The sequence below is a fragment of the Nicotiana tabacum genome, chromosome 19, assembly GCF_000715075.1.
Source record: "Nicotiana tabacum cultivar K326 chromosome 19, ASM71507v2, whole genome shotgun sequence".
Classification (NCBI taxonomy): domain Eukaryota; kingdom Viridiplantae; phylum Streptophyta; class Magnoliopsida; order Solanales; family Solanaceae; genus Nicotiana; species Nicotiana tabacum.
In genome coordinates this window covers 18782188-18804732 of record NC_134098.1, presented here as the reverse complement: position 1 = coordinate 18804732, position 22545 = coordinate 18782188, and the positions used below count along the sequence as shown (strand labels likewise).

General features: G+C 37.0%; 1 protein-coding gene across 1 annotated transcript; it reads right to left on the bottom strand.

Annotated features, from left to right (window-relative positions):
* Window positions 1-791: 791 nt before the first annotated feature.
* LOC107791477 (protein kinase and PP2C-like domain-containing protein) lies at window positions 792-18685 on the bottom strand. Its single transcript, XM_075239721.1, has 12 exons — window positions 18333-18685; window positions 18129-18246; window positions 17320-17486; window positions 16016-16083; window positions 15649-15872; window positions 14092-14143; window positions 12742-13273; window positions 12077-12146; window positions 11742-11961; window positions 11556-11660; window positions 10670-10765; window positions 792-1236 (listed from the first exon to the last, which is right to left on the bottom strand). The coding sequence occupies exons 1-12, from the start codon at window positions 18445-18447 to the stop codon at window positions 1042-1044; spliced, it is 1962 nt and encodes a 653-aa protein (XP_075095822.1). The 5' UTR covers window positions 18448-18685; the 3' UTR covers window positions 792-1041.
* Window positions 18686-22545: the final 3860 nt, after the last annotated feature.

Genomic DNA, 22545 nt, shown 5'->3' with positions numbered 1-22545 from the left:
CGCATCGGGTAGCAAGGAAAGACAAGCAAAAACTTTATTGGCTCAAGAAGCAACTGAGGAGAGAGAAAGGACCAATTGAAGTCCTCGGTGACCAACCATGGTCCCTGAATGCGTTTAGACACTTTCTTTAGCAGCTCCCAAAGAAAGACATCTCCTCTCACATATCAGGTTTGAGGCCTTTCATTTTCCATTCCTTTCGGGTCGGAAACGCGGGTTGCTAGTAGGGTTGTGCCCATTCTCCCTCTTCTTCCGCTTTACAACCGGAATAAGGAACCGCCGTGGGCTTGGCTTGTAGCAACTAAATATTGTTTGCGATAAAGCACCGTAGATTGGTCTATTGGCAAAGGAAACCCGAGAAAAAAACTAGTCATTTTTGAATTTCTCACAGCCCTATGGATATTGTTGATGTTTTCACCATAAGGGAAATTAACATACCTTTAGTTTAGAATGGCCCAAGTACTTTTTTTGTTTGATCATTTAGAATTGAAATTCCCCATCCAGGTGTCCTCTTGGATGTTCCAAACCACCAAAGTTTGGGACTCAAAGTGTGCCCTTATTAAATGTATCCGCATTTGTGATGCAAAAGTGCACGCCTTGAGCTTTACCCTTGATCATGGTTTCAAAATATTTGAAATAATAGTTGAAGATTATTTCAAATGACCCAGAGGTTCCACTGGTATATCAGACAAATATTATCATTAGGGTCACTTTGCTTGCTTTAATATTTGAGTTAACCTAAATAATTATTAAATAAGAACATCTGAGACAAGAACACAACTTAGAAAGGATTTCAAATCAAGGAAGTGGATCTCATCAGTATCTTTGTCCAATCGGTATCAGTTCCTTAACATGTCCAAAAAGAGAATAATTTTGTTTCGAATCAAGATTACAGATCAGAAATCCTTGATCACAAGCTGAAATCACACAATGAACTGAATCCAAATAACTCTTATTGGTTAAATACGTTGTGTCTGTTCCTGTGTGTTGATTTACACTTCACAGAAAGAATCTTGCAAAAAATGATGAATGTTGACAGCAGAGCTAATAAATTCTCTCAGCTGTGGAAACTGGACGTAAGAAAACAACAATAACGGTTATGTTGTCTTTGCTGCCTCGTTCCGCAGCTTCTGTTGCTAACCTCTTTGAGCACATTCCTGGCTCTTTCACTGTGTCTCTGATTATGTTCACTACATCTGTCTCACTAACAACATCCCAAAGGCCATCACTGGCCATTACCTGATCAATTGAATAAGGCATAAGCAAATGAACATTAAGATTTGCCTTCTGCTGCAACTACCATAAGCCGTATAAACATTTCTTAACATAAAAAGAACATATCTTTGTATACCCTCAGTGTAACACACTAAAGGTTAACAGATTGATCTGAAGCTTAGAAATACAGGGTTTGGCCTTGGGTTCTTTATGAGAGTTTCTTTAATGTTTGTTGTCTACATCATAAAGATCTTCAGCAAACTTTAAAAAATAACAACGAATAATACGTGAAAGGTAAGATATCTAGGCATCTCCTCACGTCCTAGATTCTAAAGAAAGCTCCTTGCCTCTCCTGGACATACCCAACCACCACGGGCGAAGCTAGAAGGTTACCTACGGATTTGGCCAAACCGATAGCTTCAGTTCAAATCCTGTATTTGTATTAAATCTGCTAAAATATATACAAAAATTAAATTCAGAACGCAGTTACTAACACCTGATGTCTCTATCCTAGAATTTAGAACCCATAAAGATCTGATTCTGGCTCTACCTCTGCCAACCACAAAGAACCTATATTGCATCTTCATCTTTTCCTCATAACAATCTAAATGTAACTATATCACTAAAAATTGTAACTATATCCAGCCACATTATCAAGTCAAGATTAGAAAGAAAGTGTCAAAGACACGATAACTAACAAAAGAAAAAGAAGATAAAGGTATGTGGTTGTTGAACTGTGTGATTATCTCATCTAAAGTCTTAGAGCAATTCCAACATTGTCCCCAAAATGGGGAAAGTTCACTCCAACCCTCCCCATTTTGGGAATTTTTGTCCCCAAAATGGGGAGTGAATAGTGTCTCCCCAAATTTGGAGACACATTATTCATCTCCCCATTTACTATTCCCCATTAAACTATTATTATTTTTATTATTTAATCTTTTAATTTATCTTTTTATATATACTTAATTATGTTTATATAATATATTTACCTAATTAATTTTTCATCTTAACTTTGACGTATAATTTTAAAAAATTAATTATCGTGCATCTATTTTTTTTATGTAAAATTGGTAGTTAATTTTATTATGAGTTATAATTGTATGAAAAAGATATAACCATTCAAGATAAGCGTGATCTTAATGCACCAATTCAAGATGATTTGGAAGGTCCACCTCCAACAGTAGAAATGGCAGTAGATGAAAATCAACGATCTCAAGAATTATTAGCTCGACATAGAAGAATTAAGGACAAAGATGCTCATTTTGCACTTCGTAATGCATTAATAGATCATTTATGGGAGAATACTAGAGGTTGAAGTTGAATATTTATGTAATATTTCGAATGAATTTTATCGTTATGTAATGTGTATTTAATTAATCTTGTATCGCAATGATTTTAATTTTATTTGAATTATTAGTTAATCTATAATAATTGCTTACAAATTATATTATTTAAAATTTTATAGAATTGTTTTAATGGAAACTACAAATTAATGAAAATAAAAGATGGAATTTGTTTAATGGAAATTAAAAAATAAAATTGAAATGAAAGATAATAATATAATATAGAAAAGAGAGAAGAATATAAAAAAGAATAATCTCTTTTGGGGGGAAAAATTGGGGAATGGTTGGAGTAAGTTGTCCCCAAAATGGGGAAATCCCCATTTTGGGGACCAAAATGGGGGTAAAGGTTGGAGATGCCCTAATAGGAGATAATTTGATGTCTTGGAAGAGCAAGAAATACCTCCTCATGTGTGAGCTTGGATCACTTTTATTTGCTTAATTATGTTTTCAAATACCTCCTCATGTGTTGGTTGGATCTTTTTCATGGGTCAAGAAGCACTTGAACATTCTTTTTGATATTGGATGGCGGTGAGACTTGAAACCTCCACTTGAACATGTTCAATGTGTGATCATCTCATCTAAAAGCTTAAGTTGTTAGATAGAGAATACTTTTATTTTCTTAATTATATCTTCAACCATGATAAATGTAGATAAATCAGTACAAGGCAAAATATGACGTGGTGCACCACGTTTATAGTACTCTTTATTTGTTCAATACATCGAACAAGACACAATGAGAAGCAATAGCCAGCCAAGCAAGAGAAAAAGAAGTTAAGAAGTCGCCAAGGTAGGCTGAATGAAGTTAAGAAGTCGCCTTTTGTCAAGAGGAATGATATGTCATACGAAGAGGCATGAAAGACAAAGGAGGGGAGAAAGGGGGCCGACGCAAAGAGCTGGGAGCATATCTAGGTGGCCAGACTATGAGTGGATTTCGTGGGTGATGTTGCGCTAAAGTTGGATGGTAGTGAGCAGAGTGGGTGGAGGAAAGGGATGTATGAAAACGGGAAATGGAGGAAGGGAATATCTGGTGGTGCTGAAATAAGAGAGCACCACCAGAGAAGTTGAGGGCGGAAACTGTACAAGGGCATGGGCATTAACAGGAGGTTAGCCGAAAGGGACGAGGAAAAGAGGAAGAATGAAGAAAAAGAAAAAGAGGAGTCACGAGAAAGTGTTACTCTTTCTATATACAAGGGGCTAACACATTTCTTACCACATGCTTAATCAACCTTAATGTCCTATTTTCTCCTTTAGAATTAATGCATCTAGAACAGGTCAATAAATGCCCCGTCAACATCTGGAGGCATAGAAAGCTACTAGCAAAGACTGGACCAAAAACCTATCAAACTTGATTTGGTGGCTCATCCTGCATACCAAAGGATCCTTCAAGATGAAACGTCCTAACATTAAGTCAACTTCAATTTAGATGGGCACTCAAGTATGTAGCATAGTGGTCAATAAAGTGGGTGCAAACATCGATATCAATGTTCAAAACAGAGTAGAGACAAAAAAACCCAGGTGATTTCTTTTTCATACGTCTAAACCTTAGTAGGGTAGGGTTAACACCAACTTCTACCATGGAAGGTAGCAGGTAACGGGTGGAATAGTTGAGGTGTACATAAGCTGACCCGAACACTATTATAAATAAAATATAATAAAATAAAATAAATGACAAACAAAATGAACTGAGATTTAGGTAACTCTTAATGGGAACAAGGATTTGAAGGTTTGGCTGCTGGGCTCACCTTTCTTAACCAACAACTACCCCTCAATTGCAAAATAGTTGGGGGCTCCCTTACAAAACCGAAATAAAAAATTCTTATGTCAATATGAGAACATCCACATTTTCCCATTTATGTGGAGGTCTCGTAGCCTTTTTCTCTTATAAATTCCTTGATTTGACCTTGCATATTCCCATGATCTTAAATCAATTTACAAATTCCAATATCAGCCCAGAGTTTCCCATCCTTCATTCACTCCCTTTCCCAACCTAAAATACTCACTAACAGTCAACCCAATTCAAACCAGAGAAAGCGATGAAAACAAAAAGTCCGAACGTATTCATGCATTTCAAAGTCAAAGTATTATGATTGACCACAAAAGACATAATAAAGGTCAAGAAAACATGGGGCCTCAAACCAACAAATCATTTTTCTTTTATAACCATGGTGTCCGGGTCAGCTTGCGCGCACCTCAACTAATTTCACAAGATATCTGTCACTTCTCACCAGCAACAGGTGCCAGGTAACTCTATCCACCAAGGCTTGGATAGATGGGAAGAAATCACCTAGTAACTTTTGCCTCGGCTAGAATTTGAACCTCATGGTTCTCACCCACTTCAATGACCACTAGGCCATACCTTAGGGTGCAAAATCATGCTAATGACAAAATGGAATCCACATCATTAGTTGTATGTTATTTGTGGGAACTGATTGTGCAACAAAAAGTATGTTTATATACCCAACACTTCTACAAAATGCCCAAATAATATACCTGTGTGGATATTGTGGGAAATAATGACACGGGAAAATTGTATTATTGATTAATTAACTAAGTGTTGATGTGGGACAATGTATATTACTACTATCTAAGGCTTGCCCTCAAGCTGGTGCATATAAATCATATATATTAAGCTTGTTACGGATATAACATATACGAGGACTAGTAAAAATATCTGCAAGCTGATCATTCGACTACACAAACTTTGTAACAATATCGCCTGCGAGTATCTTTTCTCCGACGAACTGATAGTCAATCTCATTGTGTTCAGTTCTCTTATGAAACACCGGTTTTATGCATTATGAAGGGCAGCATGGTTATCACACACAAATTCTATCTGACTGATTTCACCAAATTTTAATTTCTTGAGCAACTGTTTGATCCAAATTAACTCACATGTTGCCATAGGCAATACTCGATATTATGCTTCTATGCTAGATCGAGCCACCACATTCTATTTCTTGCTCTTCTAAGACACCAAATTACCTCCTACTAAAACACAATATCTAGACGTAGAACGTCTATCAGAAGATGATCATACATAATCAATGTCTGTGTATCCTACGATCAGCTCATGACCTCGATCCCCAAACAATAGTTCTTTGCTTGGCGCTGATTTTAAATACCGAAGAATTCAACAACTGCATCTCAATGACTATCACAAGGAGAGTCAATAAACGGACTTACAACGCTCACGGGAAAGGAAATGACAAGTCTTATCACCATGAGGTAATTCAACTTACCAACCATCTACCTATATCTTGCAGGATCAGTAAGAGGCTTCTCCTGTCCTGGCAGAAGTTTAGCATTCAGATCTATAGAAGTATCAATGGGTCTTCAACCCGTCATTCTTGTCTCCTCAAGAATATCTAAGGCATCCTTTCGTTGTGAAATAATAATGCCTGGGCTAGAATGAGCAGCCTCATACCTAGAAAATACTTCAATCTGCCCAAATCCTTAGTCTCGAAATGCTGAAAGAGATGTTGCTTCAAACTAGTGATACCATCCTAATCATTGCCAGTAATAATGATATCACTAACATAAACCACTAAATAAATACACAAATATGAAGCAGTATGCGGATATAATACAGAGTGATCAGCTTCACTGCGAGTCATACCAAACTCCTGAATAACTATGCTTAATTTACCAAACCAGCCTCGAGGAGATTGTTTTAAACCATAGAATGACCGGCGTAATCGACATACAAGGCTACTAGACTGCCCTTGAGTAACAAAATCAGGTGGTTGCACTATTTAAACTCTATCCTCAAGATCATTGTGAAGAAAAACATTCTTAATGTCCAACTGAAAGAGAGGCCAATGGCGAACAACAACCATGGATAGAAAGAGATGGATTGATGCTATTTTAGCCATGAGAGAAAAAGTCTCATTGTAATCAAGCCCAAAAATTTGAGTATACCCTTTGGCAACACGGCGGGCCTTAAGCCAATCAATCTGGTCATTTAGACAAACTTTGACTGCATAAACTCAACGACAACCAACAGATGATTTACTTGAAGGAAGAGCAACAAGTTCCCAAATACCACTCGCAAGTAAAGCAGACATCTAGTCAATCATAGCATGTCGTCATCCTGGATGAGACAGTGCATCACATGTAGACTTAGGGATGGAAACAAAGGACAAAGAAAACACAAAAGCATAATGGGGTGATGATAAACGATGATAACTTAAACCGACATAACGTGGATTAGGATTAAGTATGGACTGCCGCATACCTTTCCGAAGTAAAATCAGTGGACTAGGAGGAGACAAGTCCACAATAGGAGCAGGGTCAGGTGTAGGATGTGAATCAGCTAAGCCTGATGCTGGACGCGGACAATGATGATAAGTCAAGAGTGGTATTCCTTTGGTTGGAGATCTAGGAGGAGCAATACTAGATTCCTCAACGGTCGGTATGGGTAAGACTTATGTGACTGAGGATGTAGGAGGAGCTATAGTAAACTCCTCAAGAGTTGGTATAGGTAAGACCTCAGAAATATCAATGTGGCCAAAATAAGTAAAGTAAGGTCGAGACTCAAAACATATGACATCAGCTGACATAAGATACCTATGAAGATCAGGTAAGAAGCAACGATATTCGTTTTGAACTTGAGAATAACTAAGGAAGACACACTTGAGAGCACGAGGAACTAACTTATCCTTCCCGTGAGCTAAGTTTGAAAGAAGCATGTGCTCCCAAAAACACGAAGGGAAGAGAGTATAAGGGTGACTGAGTAAACAATAGTGAATATGGAATCTGACTTTGGATAGAAAATGAAGGCATCCGATCAATCAAATAACAAGCCGTGAGAACTGCATCGCCCCAAAAACATAGTGGAACATGGGACACAATGAGAAGTGCGCAAGCAGTCTCACTGAGGTGCCTATTCTTTCTCTGTAGAGGTATATAGACAAGATGTCTGATGAATAATTCCCTGAGAAGTCATAAACTACTGAAATTAGGAAAATAAGTATTCTAAGGCATTATCACTACGAAAGATGCGAATAGAAGCGCTAAATTAATTTTTTATTTCGGCACAAAACTTTGGAATATAGAAAATAACTCAGAACAATCTTTTATTAGGAAAATCTAAGTACATCTTGAGTAATTATCAATGAAACTAATAAAATAATGAAATCGTAAGATTGAACCAACTTTACTAGGACCCATATATCACAATGAACTAAAGAAAAAACAAACTTTGCATGACTCTCAGCACTACGCGAAAAGGTGGCTCAGGTATGTTTCTCAAGTTGACAGCAACAATAACATACCAAGTATAATCCCACAAGTGGGGTCGAAGGAGGGTAGAGAGTACCAGCCTTACCCCTACCCTGTGTAGGTAAAGAGGCAATTTCCAATAGACCCTCGACTCAAAGCAAGCATACATAATCACAACAGTACAGAAAAAAGATATGCATCAGTAAAAAAAAGTCAAATAAACAGTAACAGCAGCAAGATAATAGTAAAATCAAAATATAGCATCTTCAAACAGTAATAGAAATCTAATAATATGTAAATACGAGAATATCACTACCACTACTAGAATGAAAGGAAAGACGCTCGACTCTCTACTACCCTTCTACCCTGATTCTCGATCTCCACACTCTCCTATCAAGGATCATATCCTTGGTAAGCTAAAGTTGTGCTATGTCTTGCTTAATCACCTCTCTCCAATACTTTTTCGGCTTACCTCTACCCCTTTTCAGGCCCACCATTGCCAATCTCTTACATCTCCTCGTTAGGGCATCCGGACCTCTCCTCTTCACATGCTCGAACCATCTCAACTTCGCTTCCCCCATTTTGTTCACCACGAAGGCCACACCTATCTTACCTTGAATATCTTCATTTCTAACCATATTCCTCCTAGAATGCCCACACATCCATCTCATCATCCTCATCTCCGCCACTTTCATATTTCCCAAGTTGACACGACTCATAATCTAGTATAGACAAACTAGCCACCATCTTCTGAAGCTTGGACAAACTCGGAGGTTCGAAACGTCTGTGAATTAGGTCTAGAGGATTTTTAACTGAACATGTTGTGGAGGGATTGAGCGAGGCAAGGTAGTAAAGGCCTTGTGAGTCACGCCCTATGCCAATCATATGTCTCGTACTGCGGTTCTACATAACAAAAGAATCATCAATAAAACATATACTATAATGGAGGGCATGAGTCAACTGACTACCAGATGCAAGATTAAAACAACAGCCAAGGACATAAAGAACATAATCTAAAGTGACAGAGGATAGTAGATTAGCTTGTCCAACTCCTTTTGCTTTTGTTTAGACTCCATTGGCTAAAGTAATATTGGGAAGAGATTGTGAATAAACAATATTTGACAAAAGTAACCTATTATCAGAAATATGATCAGAGGCGCTTGAGTTCATGACCCACGATCCAAGAGAAGTAGACTAGGAAACACAAGCAAAAGAATTATCAGCAACAGAAGTATCAGTTTGAGCAACAAAGGCTACTTATAGAGGTGCCTGCTTACTTGCTCGATAATGAAGGAACTCATTATATTTCCCTTCAGATAAAGAAAACACTAGTTACCAGCAATCTCGGTTTGAGCAAAATGAGCATTTTTAGGTGGTCGAACATGCAAAGAATACCACACATCACGAGTGTGTCCAAGCTTATTACAATAAGAACACTTGGGTAGAGATCTTCCAAAACGACCTCCTTCTCGTCTATTCTCCATAGTCTGAGATGCCCGATTTTTCACTGTCTAGGATGCTATAACGGTTGAGTCAGTTGTCTGTGATGAGATTGTAGGATGATAGTTAGACTAGCCAGGATCGGATCACATACTGAATCAAGGTCATTAGGAAATCCAGCGAGTTCAAGAACTAGAAACATCTTCTATCGTTACTCTTGTTGCTTTTCAACACTAGCAAAAGCTGCATCAACTTCTCAAATTTCTCCATGAATGCTTGTACTTGTCCCAAGTAAGTAGACATTCAATTCCTGTTTCTTCAAATTTGTCATCCGCGATATCACATCATAGAAACGAGATATGTCATTAGTGTATAAAGTGTGAGCCTTTTTCTAAACTAAATAACATGTCTAGAATGGACAAACAAAGGCATCGACATGGGATCAATAAATCACCACATGATACTGCATAATTAAGCATCGATCTTCTCCCAAAGTACTTTGGCTTTTTCATCTCCTGCACTAGCCTTTTTGGTTAAGTAATCTTGAATACCTTGACCCTTGCACCACAACTCAACCAAGGAAGCTCAAGCTAAGTAGTTTGAATTTTTCATTAAGGGTTCCGGAGTTATCATAACACTTGAACTTCCAATTCATGTGTTTTTGGAACCAAAAATATCCAACCATAATGACATGATAGATTTGAAGATTTTTCTAGCAAAATATCACCAAACACAAAAAAAGAATCAAAGGATAATCACAGTAGCTCGCCAGAAAATTTCAAACTTCTCGGAGTCTGTCTGTCCTGAAGAATTTTTGTCAAAATCTGGTCGAAATGTGCTTTACGCGTCGGCGCGTGTGTTAGATGTGCCGGCGGATTCGAGGTTCTTACTGGCGCGTGGAGGGGTCTTTGCCGGAGAGCCTAACTGGGGTTTGGCCGCCTGTGATAGGGGAACCTTGTGCTAGCGTTGGATTGTGCACAACACTGAAGAAAAGGGAGATAATGCAAAACATCCCTAAAAGGTCACCGAAAATTGAAGCACGGCAACTGCTTGGCAGGGTTTTTGTCCGAATGTTTTCTCACTGCCGCTCAGATACCATGTGAGAAATAATGATACGGAAAAACTGTATATTGATAGCCCTATTTATCTATAATATTACATAGTACTACACAGCTATTTTCTGATGTGGGGCAGTATATATTACTACTATCTATAAGATATAACCAGAAATAAGAAGCTAAGTCTAAAAGGAGAATCAACTAATTTGGTCAGGAAGTGCATAAAATGTTGTCACATATCATAAAGATCGATTCACTACTAGAATTTCATAAAGATAGATTCACCACTAAAATTTGACAACATTAAGTAGTCATTGAAGTATCATGGAATGATATTTTCTTCTTGAGTAAAGTAAATGCCATCATGATGGAAGAATTAACAGTAGTAATACTTACAATGTATTCATCCTCTGCAGAAAGAGTAGTTAGAGTTATCTCAGGTTCCGCAGTTACAGCTGGCTTCAGATCATCATCACCGATAGACCTAGTGACCTAGTGAAAGTAAAATTAATCAGATTATTTAATGATAATAAAACTTCTATATTTTCTAAGATCCTAAATCACCAATTGTTTATTTCCCCTCAACAAGGCCTAAATCACCAACTTTTAAGATAATATATCCTATTTATCACTGGTCTCAGCCGGATACTGAACCAGATTAAATTGCCACTAGTCTAGAGGTGTTTAGCACCCCTTCATATAATTTTCCATACTAATATAACACAAGTCATCAACTAACCATTCGCCATACAATACATGAAGAATGAGTCAAGGTACTGCATTAATTGGCTACTATGATATTAATACATTTATAACGTTTATAAGAACTTGTCATTGAGCTCATGATATCTACATATTTTATAACTGCTCTTGAAGGAATATAACGCAGACACCACTTTCCCTCACTAAAATGGATCGGGTAATGTGCATATACATTTCGTACATGCACTAGTACTCCTTCATTTTTTTAACATCAAATAGCTTTTGGGGGATGTTTATTTAAAATGGAACTGGGATCGGAAGGAAAGTGAAAATCATAAGACATAAGACAAGGGGATTCTCCTGATAAAAAATATAACTTCGGAACTGTAAGACTCCAACCAACCAGGAATACATAAATACAGATTTGCAGAATATACACGCGCATAGAAGGATGCAAGAATATCCAAGCCAAGGGGCAAAAATGGACAAGAATATAACAATTGACAGGAATGCTAGAATTCTGTATACTAGAAAAATCATCAGATAGTGCTAAAAAAGATGTGAAACTGGAAAGACTAACCTGGAGAGCCGCATCACCAACCCTCCATGTATCCACTTGCCATTTGACAAGGCCACCTGCACGGATAATACGCTCACGCTCCTCATGACAACTTGCAACATGATCCTAAAACAGTACCATATATTAGTGCAAATGCAAAGCCATCTGATTTCATCAGAAAGTAGGCTAAGTAAATGAACATCTCACCCTACTTAGAGCATACGGGTTACCAGCTCGACACAAGACTGTTCTGCAATCACCAGCATTAGCAACAATAAGTTTGTTTCTGACGATAAGAGCAGCTATTGCAGTACAACCAGGGTGCCAATCTTTCTGAACTGCTCCCTTGCGTTTGCGACAAGAATCAAGTTGTGTCCTGAATGCAACATCTGTCTTTATGAATGCTTCAAAAAGCGCATCAGAGGGACTGCAAAGTCATAAACATCCATGAGTTGTGTGCCTCGTCTCTCTTAAAAACTTCTTGGTCATTCACACACGAATGAAATTGGAGAACAATCCGAGGCAAGTTAAGCTCGTAAAACCTGCTAACTGAACCAAGATTCTGCAAAAATCCTGGTAAGGCTCCAGCAGAAAACTCAGCTGCTGCTGAACCTGTAGGCACACTAATTAAGACTGCTATTCCAGTGAAATATTTTTCTAATAAGTTTTACGTACGAAAAAAAGGGCTTCGTAAAGGCCACCACCTCCTTGTTTGCTTAACCATAAAGTACAATCAATTAGGTTTCAAAAAGTACAATTACTTTATTACCATTGCTATTCTAGTTTTAATTGTTGTTGAGTTTCGTACTGTTATTATTATGAACAAACAAAAAAGGCGATATAATGTTCGATACTATATAATGTTCGATACTATTTTCCCGTTCATCAAAAACCAAATAGTAAACACATGAAGCAACATATGATACCAATGTGTTCCTTCAAAATTACTAGACGCCCACATTTCTAGCTCTTCAATCTCATTAAGCAAATAAGAACATTCAATTAGGCAGTGTAAAAAGATTACTTATTCCCTTACGATGATAGTTAACCTAAGGGTATAATGTATAGGAATTAAGAAATTTGTTCAATCCATTTTCTTCAAAATTCTACTACTTTTCTCCCACAAGTAGAATACTCAGTGGTGATTTAGTGGTGATTTGATTCAACAGTTAAAATCACTAACACAGAAAAGTACTGTATATCCTACCTCGATGACCATCAAAGATTGCAAAGACGTGAATATCCTTTTCATCACACACTTGAGGCATAAGGAAGTGTCTATCTTCCATCGTTTCCCTTCTTCCACATGATGCAAAGGAACCCCAAGATAGAACTGGACTATATACATGATCTTCTGAATGATCCAGCCATGCGCTAGCAGCAAGGGCAATAGGGACCCTTTTCGAAAATTCTTTACCCTGACCGAACCAGCTAATATTCTCCTGATAGCTTTGGATATTTGCACCATCAGAACCATTTGAAGAAATAAAAGAATCCGCTGACACCATTTCTGTACGGCTCCTTCCAATTTCATCTGCCAGAATGGAACCAAGCTCCACGACAATATCATCAAAAGAAGGCCTATTTTGCGGATCTTTATCCCAACATCTTTCTATCAAAGAGAGTAAACTAGCTGAAGCACCGGATCGAAGATCAGCTAGAACGGGCCGTAAGCCTTCAGATACAACGGCTGCAGTAAGTCGCTGCTCAGTGTAGTTCATTTCAAGCACAGTATGGGCCTATCATAAGCAGATATAGGAACCAGTAAGCATCTAAGATATGTGACAGAGTAAATCAACTGCTCGTAAGTTCTTATTCTACATGTTTAAAAGAATCATATATCCGGAAATCAGTTTCTTGAATTAAAGCCAACTCCCATCTCGTATGTGGAGGAAAAAACTTAAGAGTTCTTCCACCATTTCAAAGGAGAGCAGCTTCTTACGAATCCTATTAACCATAAAATTGCTCCTATCTCATAAGTGTTCAACAGCAACAACAACATACCCAATATTATCCCACACCGTGGGGTCTGGGGAGGGTAGTGTGTAGGCAGACCTTACCCCTACCTTGTGAGGATAGGCATGAATAAATAAAATTAGAGTAACAGGATAAGAGTGAGTATGCCTTTGATCAGTGTAATAAGACAACAAGTAGCTAAAAAGGTATTCATTGTATTCCTTCCAATTTTATAGCATGTTTACATCAATATCTAAACCCCCAATAGCTTGAGAGAATAATTTATCTGGGTATTCCCAAACTTACTTCCTCTTTTCTCATTCTGCATTTCTCTTTCTCTTCTTTTCATTCTACATTCTGGAAAGACATTCATTTATGTTGTGTGTGATTGTTTACCAAATAAAAAAAATAGAACTGAAGAATAACCAACAACCTTATGCATTTTTTTTTTTTTTTTTTTTTGTGAAAGGTAAAATTTAACTTACAGATGATAGGTTAAATAAAAGTTGACAATTCGCGGGCCCTAACAAGCTTGAGGTTGAGGTGTATTTGTTGTTGTAATTAAAGGCTGACATTTTGAGGAAGTGAAAGAAAGACCAACCTGTGCCTCTGAACGGAGATCAGTGTATGGAACTACGCCAGTAAGCAGCTCACTGCAACATTATGAATCCACAAGAACTTGCTCTTAAAATGCAGAATACGAAAAATGTTTCATAAAATGTTCCAAATAAAAGACACATCTGAGTATTACTTGGTATCAGCTATAAAGTGAGGACAAATAAACACTTGCTGCCTCATGCAGCCCATCATAGTATTACTAACGAAAGGGAAAAGGATTTGCGAGTAAATTGAATACAATAACACAAAACTAGCTCATAATGGAAACAACCAAGTCATTGTCGTGATCCATTAAAAAGAAGATAATAATAGAAAATAAACGCGAGGCTGGTGCAAGCATCAATGATGTCTCTAATTATTATCATGGAGACACACAAAAGTTTCTGAAACCACACTTTCTGGAAGAAATTTTCAGAGGCCTTAAGAGGTCGCATGTTCTTCTGCATGCAGGAGTTGCCCATACGTAGTTCTTAAATCCTTATCCACAATATTATGGAGGTAGCAAGGGGTACTTCACTTTTAAAAGCTAATCTTTTTTTTAAATAACTAAGACTGAACACAGAACTTGGGCAGTTACTCATGAAAATTCTTGCATGCAAAGTCTGAGGAAGTCAGTTATATCCAAGGTGGGGAAAACAATGCCCGAAACACATTTGCAACTCGGAAGGCCTTTCGTTGAGCAATTCTTCTATCTGATAACAATTAGGGTTTCAAACTAGAGATAATATACAGTAGCTAATCAACTTGCTTCTACACACAAGAATCTTGGCATATCCATGTTGCTGCAGAGATAGGACATCAAGATAACAAGGTAAAGTAGCTGACAGATAACAAAAGCTGGCAGTAAATATGAATCAACTTCATCAAATGATGACTTAGATGAAGTCAAAGCTGAAGCATTCCATTTAAATTCTCAGAAGATCCTTTTCACGTCAGGTTGTCAAATTCATCCATGTTTATGCTCTATATATCATAACATAGAGAACATTCAGTCCAGGTGGAGTAATCTGTATGAAGGTTGAGGGTTAATGTGTTTACGAGATATCTGTGGACCCTAAATGTACATATTTCCAGTATCTGTAAGATGAACATGTGAGGCAGTTTAGGGTAGATCAGAACCTGTATTTGGCATGTGAATGAATGAGTTTTTGCTTGCTATAGATGGATTCTATTACCCCAACCTAAATGGAGCACATTTCATGTTTATGCTAATCTTTTCTCTCTAGAGTTTATGCAGCTAAAAGATTTATTTGGATTGAATTCATTTGAATTTTTTGTACAGAAATATTCAACCCTTGGTGCTTCCACTCGTCTTGCCACTCCATCTTCGTGGAGAAGTCCATCCAACCAGCATTGTGACAACCAAAGATTGATGCTAAACCATTTAGGAAGCTACTTGTTCAGACGCAAAACAACATCCAATCAGCATACATTTTATATTGAGGTTAGGCATTACAAGTTAGTATCAGGTAAGTGAACTTGCAGAATCAATTGCATTTCTAAGTGTGATGCAAAAGCAGCTTGTGACCGCAAAACTTACTTCACTGATATTCCAAAGCTATATACATCAGATTTTTCAGTCTGTATCTCTTTCCTCAGCACCTCTGGTGCCATGTAAATAAGCGTACCAACCATATTCCTCTTATGGAAACCTCCAGTAGGCTTGCCAGTAGATTTCCAGTTTTCAGTGGAAACTAGTTTAAGATTCTTTTTGTATTCTGCCAGACCAAAGTCAGCAAGACGTGGTTGTAGCTGTCTATCAAGCTGCAGTATAGCAAAAACAAATGTGCCAATGAATTATAGCATGAGGTAATTGAGAGAGGGCTTCTGAAGGGGTTAAACTTATTTAAAGTTGACAAGGATATACATAAAAACTGCAGAAGAATCAGGAAGATCAAAGACATTACAAGAATGTTCGCTGGTTTCACATCCCTGTGCACAATCCCGAGGTTATGTAGGTATTGTAGGGCCTTTGCTGTAAAAGGAGAAAAGTATTGTAAATTTTGCTAAAATTGAATTGATTCATTTTCATTGAGAGAGGAATAAAGGAGAGAAAAGAAGGAAGCCTAGACGACTCAATACTAGCCAGCAACACGACAGAGCAGCAGGGGGATATGGTTTTAGATATCACTATGTATTAGGCCATAGGCCATGTTTACTTAGGACTAGCTGGTGTGCTTTGATTTCAAAAAGAGTTTGGAGAAAGAAATGTCATCTAAGCAACCATCTTTTATGTTTAGAACCATTAGAAAGAATGGCCAGATTTAGGGGAGAAACCGAGGAGGAAGAGAGTGGGAGATACTTGACTTTAGAAGGAAAAAACATCTTAGCTAGCACATTACTCTTTCTTCAGTAAGATCCACAAATTACTAGACCAGTAATCAACAAAATGCAATGGCGTTTCCTGAAACGTCGTTGTTTACTGAAACGTCGTGGTACTCGCTTCCCTCCTCCTATTTTCTGTTTCAGTTCCATTACCCAATGATTTTCTTCTATATACTTCATCATGGTTAAATAAATTCTCAATAGTTGAAATAATTACTAAACTACTAAATCTCAGCAGTTCAGTTGTCTACTAATGATTCTAGCATTATCCATGCCCTTTTTTTCCCCATTTCAGTCCATATGTGCTATCATCAATGAATCACAATCTGGTATTGTAGACTTCCAATAGAAGCTCATTTATTATTTTTCCCTTATCACATTCTTTTCTTTTTCTTGATAAATATCTGTTTTATCACATTCTAATAGATCCCATTCTCAATGCAAGTTTCACAATATTAATTGTTCACCTTGGTGGAAAACATTATAAATTCTTTGGCATTACTTCAAATCATTAACTTTATTAGATAAGCTAACATCCCTACAACGGAAAAAAGAAAACAATTACTCCCTCCATTTTAAAAAGATTGTCCTAGTTTGAATTGACACAAACTTTAATAAATAAGGGAAGACTTTGCAGATATGTGGTCTTAAATAAGCCATAATATTTGTGTGGCTGTAAAACTTTTGAAACTTGTGGCCTGAAACTTGTCATAGCATTTGTGTGGCTACAAATGCTCCCTATTAAGGAAATATTGAAAGGTGTCAATCTTTTTTAAACGGACTAATAAGGAAATAGTACAACTCTTTTTGAAACAGAGGGAGCACGCACTATCCATGATGACACATAAAATGACAAGCAGCTGGAAAATGCAAATGCATAACACACCTAGACGAGTTGCAACTTCAAGTGCTTGTCTTATACTTGGGCTCCATTCATCCACGTGTAATTTCCCGGCAAGATTTCCGGACTCGTAAAATTCAAAGAAAAACATGTAATTTGGCGGCTTGGCATGCGCCGCCAGTAGTTTTGCTATCCCCGGATGATCCAATTTGCTATAGCCAAACAGCATTTTAACAAAAATTCACAAACAAATAAATTAGCCAAGCTCAAAAGCTTAACCATAAATCACAATTTTCTCATACGTAAAGATAAGGTAAATATACTAGCTTTGCCATTTAGAAATGGCCAATTTGCTATATCATTCTTTTTCTTTGTATAAGTGACACAACTTGTTACTCCCTCTAGTTCAAAAACAGTGAAGGGGTTCAAAGTACGAGTGTCAAATCTTCTAATTTTCATTCTCAGTTTGTACATCAAATTCTGAATCTTCTTAACTACAATATATATGATCAGAAACTGGATAAAAATACTATATAAATTAAAACTTTTTATAAGTAAGAATATTTAAAAAACTATATAAAAAACTCTTGCTCAAAGAAGCTGTTTGACTCCCTATACAGTAATAGTGTCATAGAAAGTGGATATTCAAACCACATTAAACAACAAGACACTCGAACAAATTAACCGAGCTCAACCACAGAACTCCATACCAAACAATTTGCTCATAGTTAGAACTACTAGCTTTGCCCATACACCATTCACAGAAAAACACATAAAGACAAAAACTAATCAATCTCAAACATATATAAACAACACAGCCCTATACTCAAACAAAATAAAGGGAGGAATTTCACCATAATAATTGCAGTTCTTTATGGAATTTATCAATATCCTCAGAGGTGGACAAGATGGGTTTTTTCACAGCAACTCTTTTACCATCAAGAATGGCTTCATACACCACACTTTCAGCCCCTGCAATCAAATGCCTTAAACCAATCAAGATTAGTAAAAATTGAATGTCTATATAGATTTCAATTTTTTTATAAAGGAATAAAGACCTCGAGCAATAGGGTGAGAGAGAGAATAAGAAGGAAGAGGGAGATGAATGGGGATTTTCGGGCTGGTACAGCAACCACGAATGCAAGTGTTAGGTTCCAAGATTTCCAAACCCATGTTCCTGTCCTCTCTTCCTCGTGAAATTGTCTTATCGAAATCAAAGATTGCAGCGAGGAAGAGAAATGGACATGCAAGAATGAAGCTCAGAGATATTATTGGTCACCATACATATTCTTCAGTTAAAAGGTGGACTCAATTGGAGGAACTTTCCGCGGTTGGTAAGCAAGTTCGTCTCCTCTTGGAACCCATTGGCTACATTTTTGCAAGGGAAATTACAAGTTATGTCCGTACATGAGCGACTTATTATAAAAATTAGTCAATTTAAAAAATATTATTAGTATTGTATTAGTCAAATGCTATCAATATTAGCCAATTAGCTATTTGGCATCAAAAAATATCAATTTTTTCCTTTGTTTTAGTGGGTATTATTGGAATATATTGCGTACATCTTAAAGAGTGTAAATCTCAATTTTTGGATGATTTGGTAGAGTTTTTAGGTGGTTTGAATTGAAAATTCGAAGTAGAAGATTAACATAAAAAAATATGATATGTGTATCATACTGTGTATCATTTGTGTATCACGTAAGTATCATATGTGTATCACGTGTATATCCATGTATGCATGTATGTGAGATACATGCGTGAAATAAGTTTGATATATGTGTCGCTAGAGAATTTTTTAAACTCGATTGTAACTACAAATTTGATACCAAATAAGTCCAAATCACCTCCAATCTTGCTCGAATTTTGTATATTGCTTCATCTATATGTTTTCAACGAATTCCAACCATTCACATTGGAAAAAAAATCCTTTTTAGCCTAAGTTTTTTAATATTGTATATCATTGGTAATGAATTTTGACTCCAAACTAGTTTAACTCACCTTCAAGCTTCGTCAAATTTTGTATATTGCCTCATCAATGTGTTTTCAACAAGTCGCAACAATACTCATTAAAAAAAATTTTGATTTCCTATATTTTTTTCATGTTGTATATAATTGGTTATTTTTTATAACATGACTAAAATGGCTAGTTATTGGTAAATAGTGTCTTTTTTGTTACATTCACGTAAGATTCTCTTTTTGTAACGTGACGAATAGTCTGTTTGGCCAAGCTTCACAACGAATAAGCTTATTTTGAGAAATGGTTTTTTTCAAAAGTGATTTTCTCCAAAGTACTTTTGGTTAGAAGCAGTTCGTGTTTGGCTAATTAATTTGAAAAGAACTTTTGAATAGTAATTAATATTTGGCAAAGCTTTTAAAAAGTGAATACCTGTGGAGTATAGCCAAGTGGTAAGGCATCGATTTTTGGTACCGGCATGCAAAGGTTCGAATCATTTTACTCCAGATTATGAACACCTGATCGGATTTGTCAAGAACGAGTCCTAGGTATCAAAAATCTAGTAAATAAAAGAAATCAAAAAATAAATAGTGGGTTCCTTCGTTTCTATGGTTACTTCTTAAACGGTGAGGTCTTCTCTATATACCGTAACCTTTATTTTATATTTTAATTTAATATTTAATCAACTAATTGATGTTATTGGGAACCTACGGCTTTGATTTTTATTACTTTTGAAGGAGCTATGACGTCATTCCTTGCAGCAATCACTGGAATATTACAAAATGATCTAAATTTCTCAAAAGTATTTTTCAAAAAAGTATTTTTGGAGAAAAGTTATTTTTTTCTGCTTATCCAAAACGGCTTCTGCTTCTTTTCAAAAGCAACTTTTTTTCTTCTAAAATCTTGGCCAAATACTTCAACTTAAAAAAAGAAAGCACTTTGTTTGAAAAAAAATGCTTTTAGCGTTGGAGAAGCTTGGCCACACAGGATAGAACTCGTATGCCCTGTTCTTAAGATAATAATAGAAATTTTATTTATATGTATTGTAAATAAGAGCAAAATGAAACAAGATTTGAGAGAAAAGAATATTCCCATTCAATTCTATATTAATACAAAAGGTAAAATACCTTTTATAAGGTGTAAACATCATCTAAAAGTTATAATTCTTCAATTGAAATATGTGATAAATACATAGATTCATTGAATAAAATGTATAAGAAAATTGAACGGACATCCACATTAAACCATCTTATTCGTAACAATAACAGTGCGGTACTAAAGAGAGAATTGTAATGTATTAAATCGATAGTTATAATAGAGACTAAGACACAATATCCAATACTAAATCATAATGAAACAACGGTATTAATCAGCAGTTATAGGGACATAAGAACAAAATATCTAAGAAATTGTGATACCTATAGGAGAATGGTGTCTATTTGCAGAAAGAGTATATACACATCACAGGTGAATAATTATTGTGCCTTACTTATCCACAAATACAATAATTTAAGAAAACCTTTTTAGAAATATTAATTACTTTTTTATTAACACTCTCAGACAATTTTCCAACGTAAGAATTCTTTTTATTTTGTAGCAATTTAAGCTAACTAGTGTATTCATTATTTTTAGGCTCCAATTTTGATAAAACATACACATCCTAATCTTTCCAATTTTTTCTCTCCCTCCAATTCACCCGTCTCTCACGGTATCCTCATCAATCTTTCCGTTACCACTTTCGTATGACATACAATGCATTCAATAAAGATCCAAAAAATATGAAGCGCTCACATTTGAAATCTAATACTTGGGATCTTTATTAGTTTGGGGTAAGTTGAGACGCCCCCTCCCTCTTTCTCCTTCTCCCTCCCCCAAAGAAACTTCAATAATACTTGAGTTTGAAGCTACCCCAACGCTAAAAATAAAAAAAATTGTATTCATTAGGTGACAATGAATACATTAAAGTGTGGGAGAGGGTAGTTGAAGCGAGGGTGAGGATGACAGTGTTTGTATCCGATAACTAGTTCGGGGTTCATGCTGGGTCGTTTGACTACACAAGCTATACACCTTGTTAGAAGGTTGGTGGAACTGTACAGAGAGAGGAAGAAGGATCTGCACATGGTGTTTATTGACCTAAATTGTATGACAAGGTTCCTAGAGAAATTCTTTGGAGATGTCTGGAGGCAAAAGGTGTGTCGATTCCCTACATTATGACGATTAAGGACATGTATGATGGGGCTAAGACTCGGGTTAGGACAGTAGGAGACGAATCTGAGCATTTTTCGATTGTAATGGGATTACACCAAGATTCTGCGCTCAGTCCGTTCTTATTCGCCCTGGTGATGGACGCGTTAACACACCATATTCAAGGAGAGGTGCCATGGTGCATGCTATTCGCCGATGATATAGTTCTGATTGATGAGTCGCGAGCCGGTATTAACAAGAGGCTGGAGGTTTGGAGACAGGCTCTTGAGTCTAAGGGTTTCAAGCTGAGCAGGACGAAGACGGAATACCTGGAGTGTAAGTTCAGCGCTGAGCTAGGGGAAGTGGGCGTGGATGTAAGGCTTGATTCGAAGGTCATCCCGAGTAGAGGCAGCTTGAAGTACCTTGGTTCGGTTATCCAGGGGGGAGGGGAGATCGACGAGGATATCACACACCGTATTGGGATAGGATGGATGAAGTGGAGGTTAGCATCTGGAGTCCTGTGCGACAAGAGAGTGCCACCGATACTCAAAGGTAAGTTCTATAAAGCGGTGGTTAGACCGGCCATGATGTATGGGGCTGAGTGTTGGCCCATTAAGAACTCACATATCCAGAAGATAAAAGTAGCATAAATGAGGATGTTGCGGTGGATATGCGGGCACACTAGGATAGATAAGATTAGGAATGATGATATTCGTAGAAGGTGCACGTGGATCTCATTGATGACAAGATGTGGGAAGCGAGGCTTAGATGGTTCGGACATGTTCAGAGGAGAAGCCCAGATGCTCCGATACGGAGGTATGAGCGACTGGTTGTGGAGGGCACGAGAAGAGGTAGAGGGCGGCCTAAGAAGTATTGGGGAGAGGTGACCAGGTAGGATATGGTGTGGCTCCAGATTTTCGAGGACATGACACTTGATAGGAAGATGCGGAGGTCGAGTATTAGGGTTATAGGTTAGGAGGTAGTTGAGTCGTATCTTACTTCGTACCATTGTGGGACTAGCCATGTAGGGTTTTTGTCTAAGATAGCTAGTGGCAATATTGTGTCTTACTATTTCGCTTTTCAGTTCAGGTCCTATTTACTAGCTATCGCTTTTGCTTTGCATCTTTCTTCTA

Bases quoted from the DNA above. Each gene is read 5' to 3' on its own strand.
- LOC107791477 (XM_075239721.1), bottom strand. From the start codon at position 18,447: ATGGGTTTGGAAATCTTGGAACCTAACACTTGCATTCGTGGTTGCTGT. The intron at 14,144-15,648 runs GTAAGTTTTGCG...ATAATGTTGCAG, and splicing joins AGCTTTGGAATATCAGTGAA to TGAGCTGCTTACTGGCGTAG. The intron at 10,766-11,555 runs GTTAGTCTTTCC...TACTTTCACTAG, and splicing joins TTGGTGATGCGGCTCTCCAG to GTCACTAGGTCTATCGGTGA.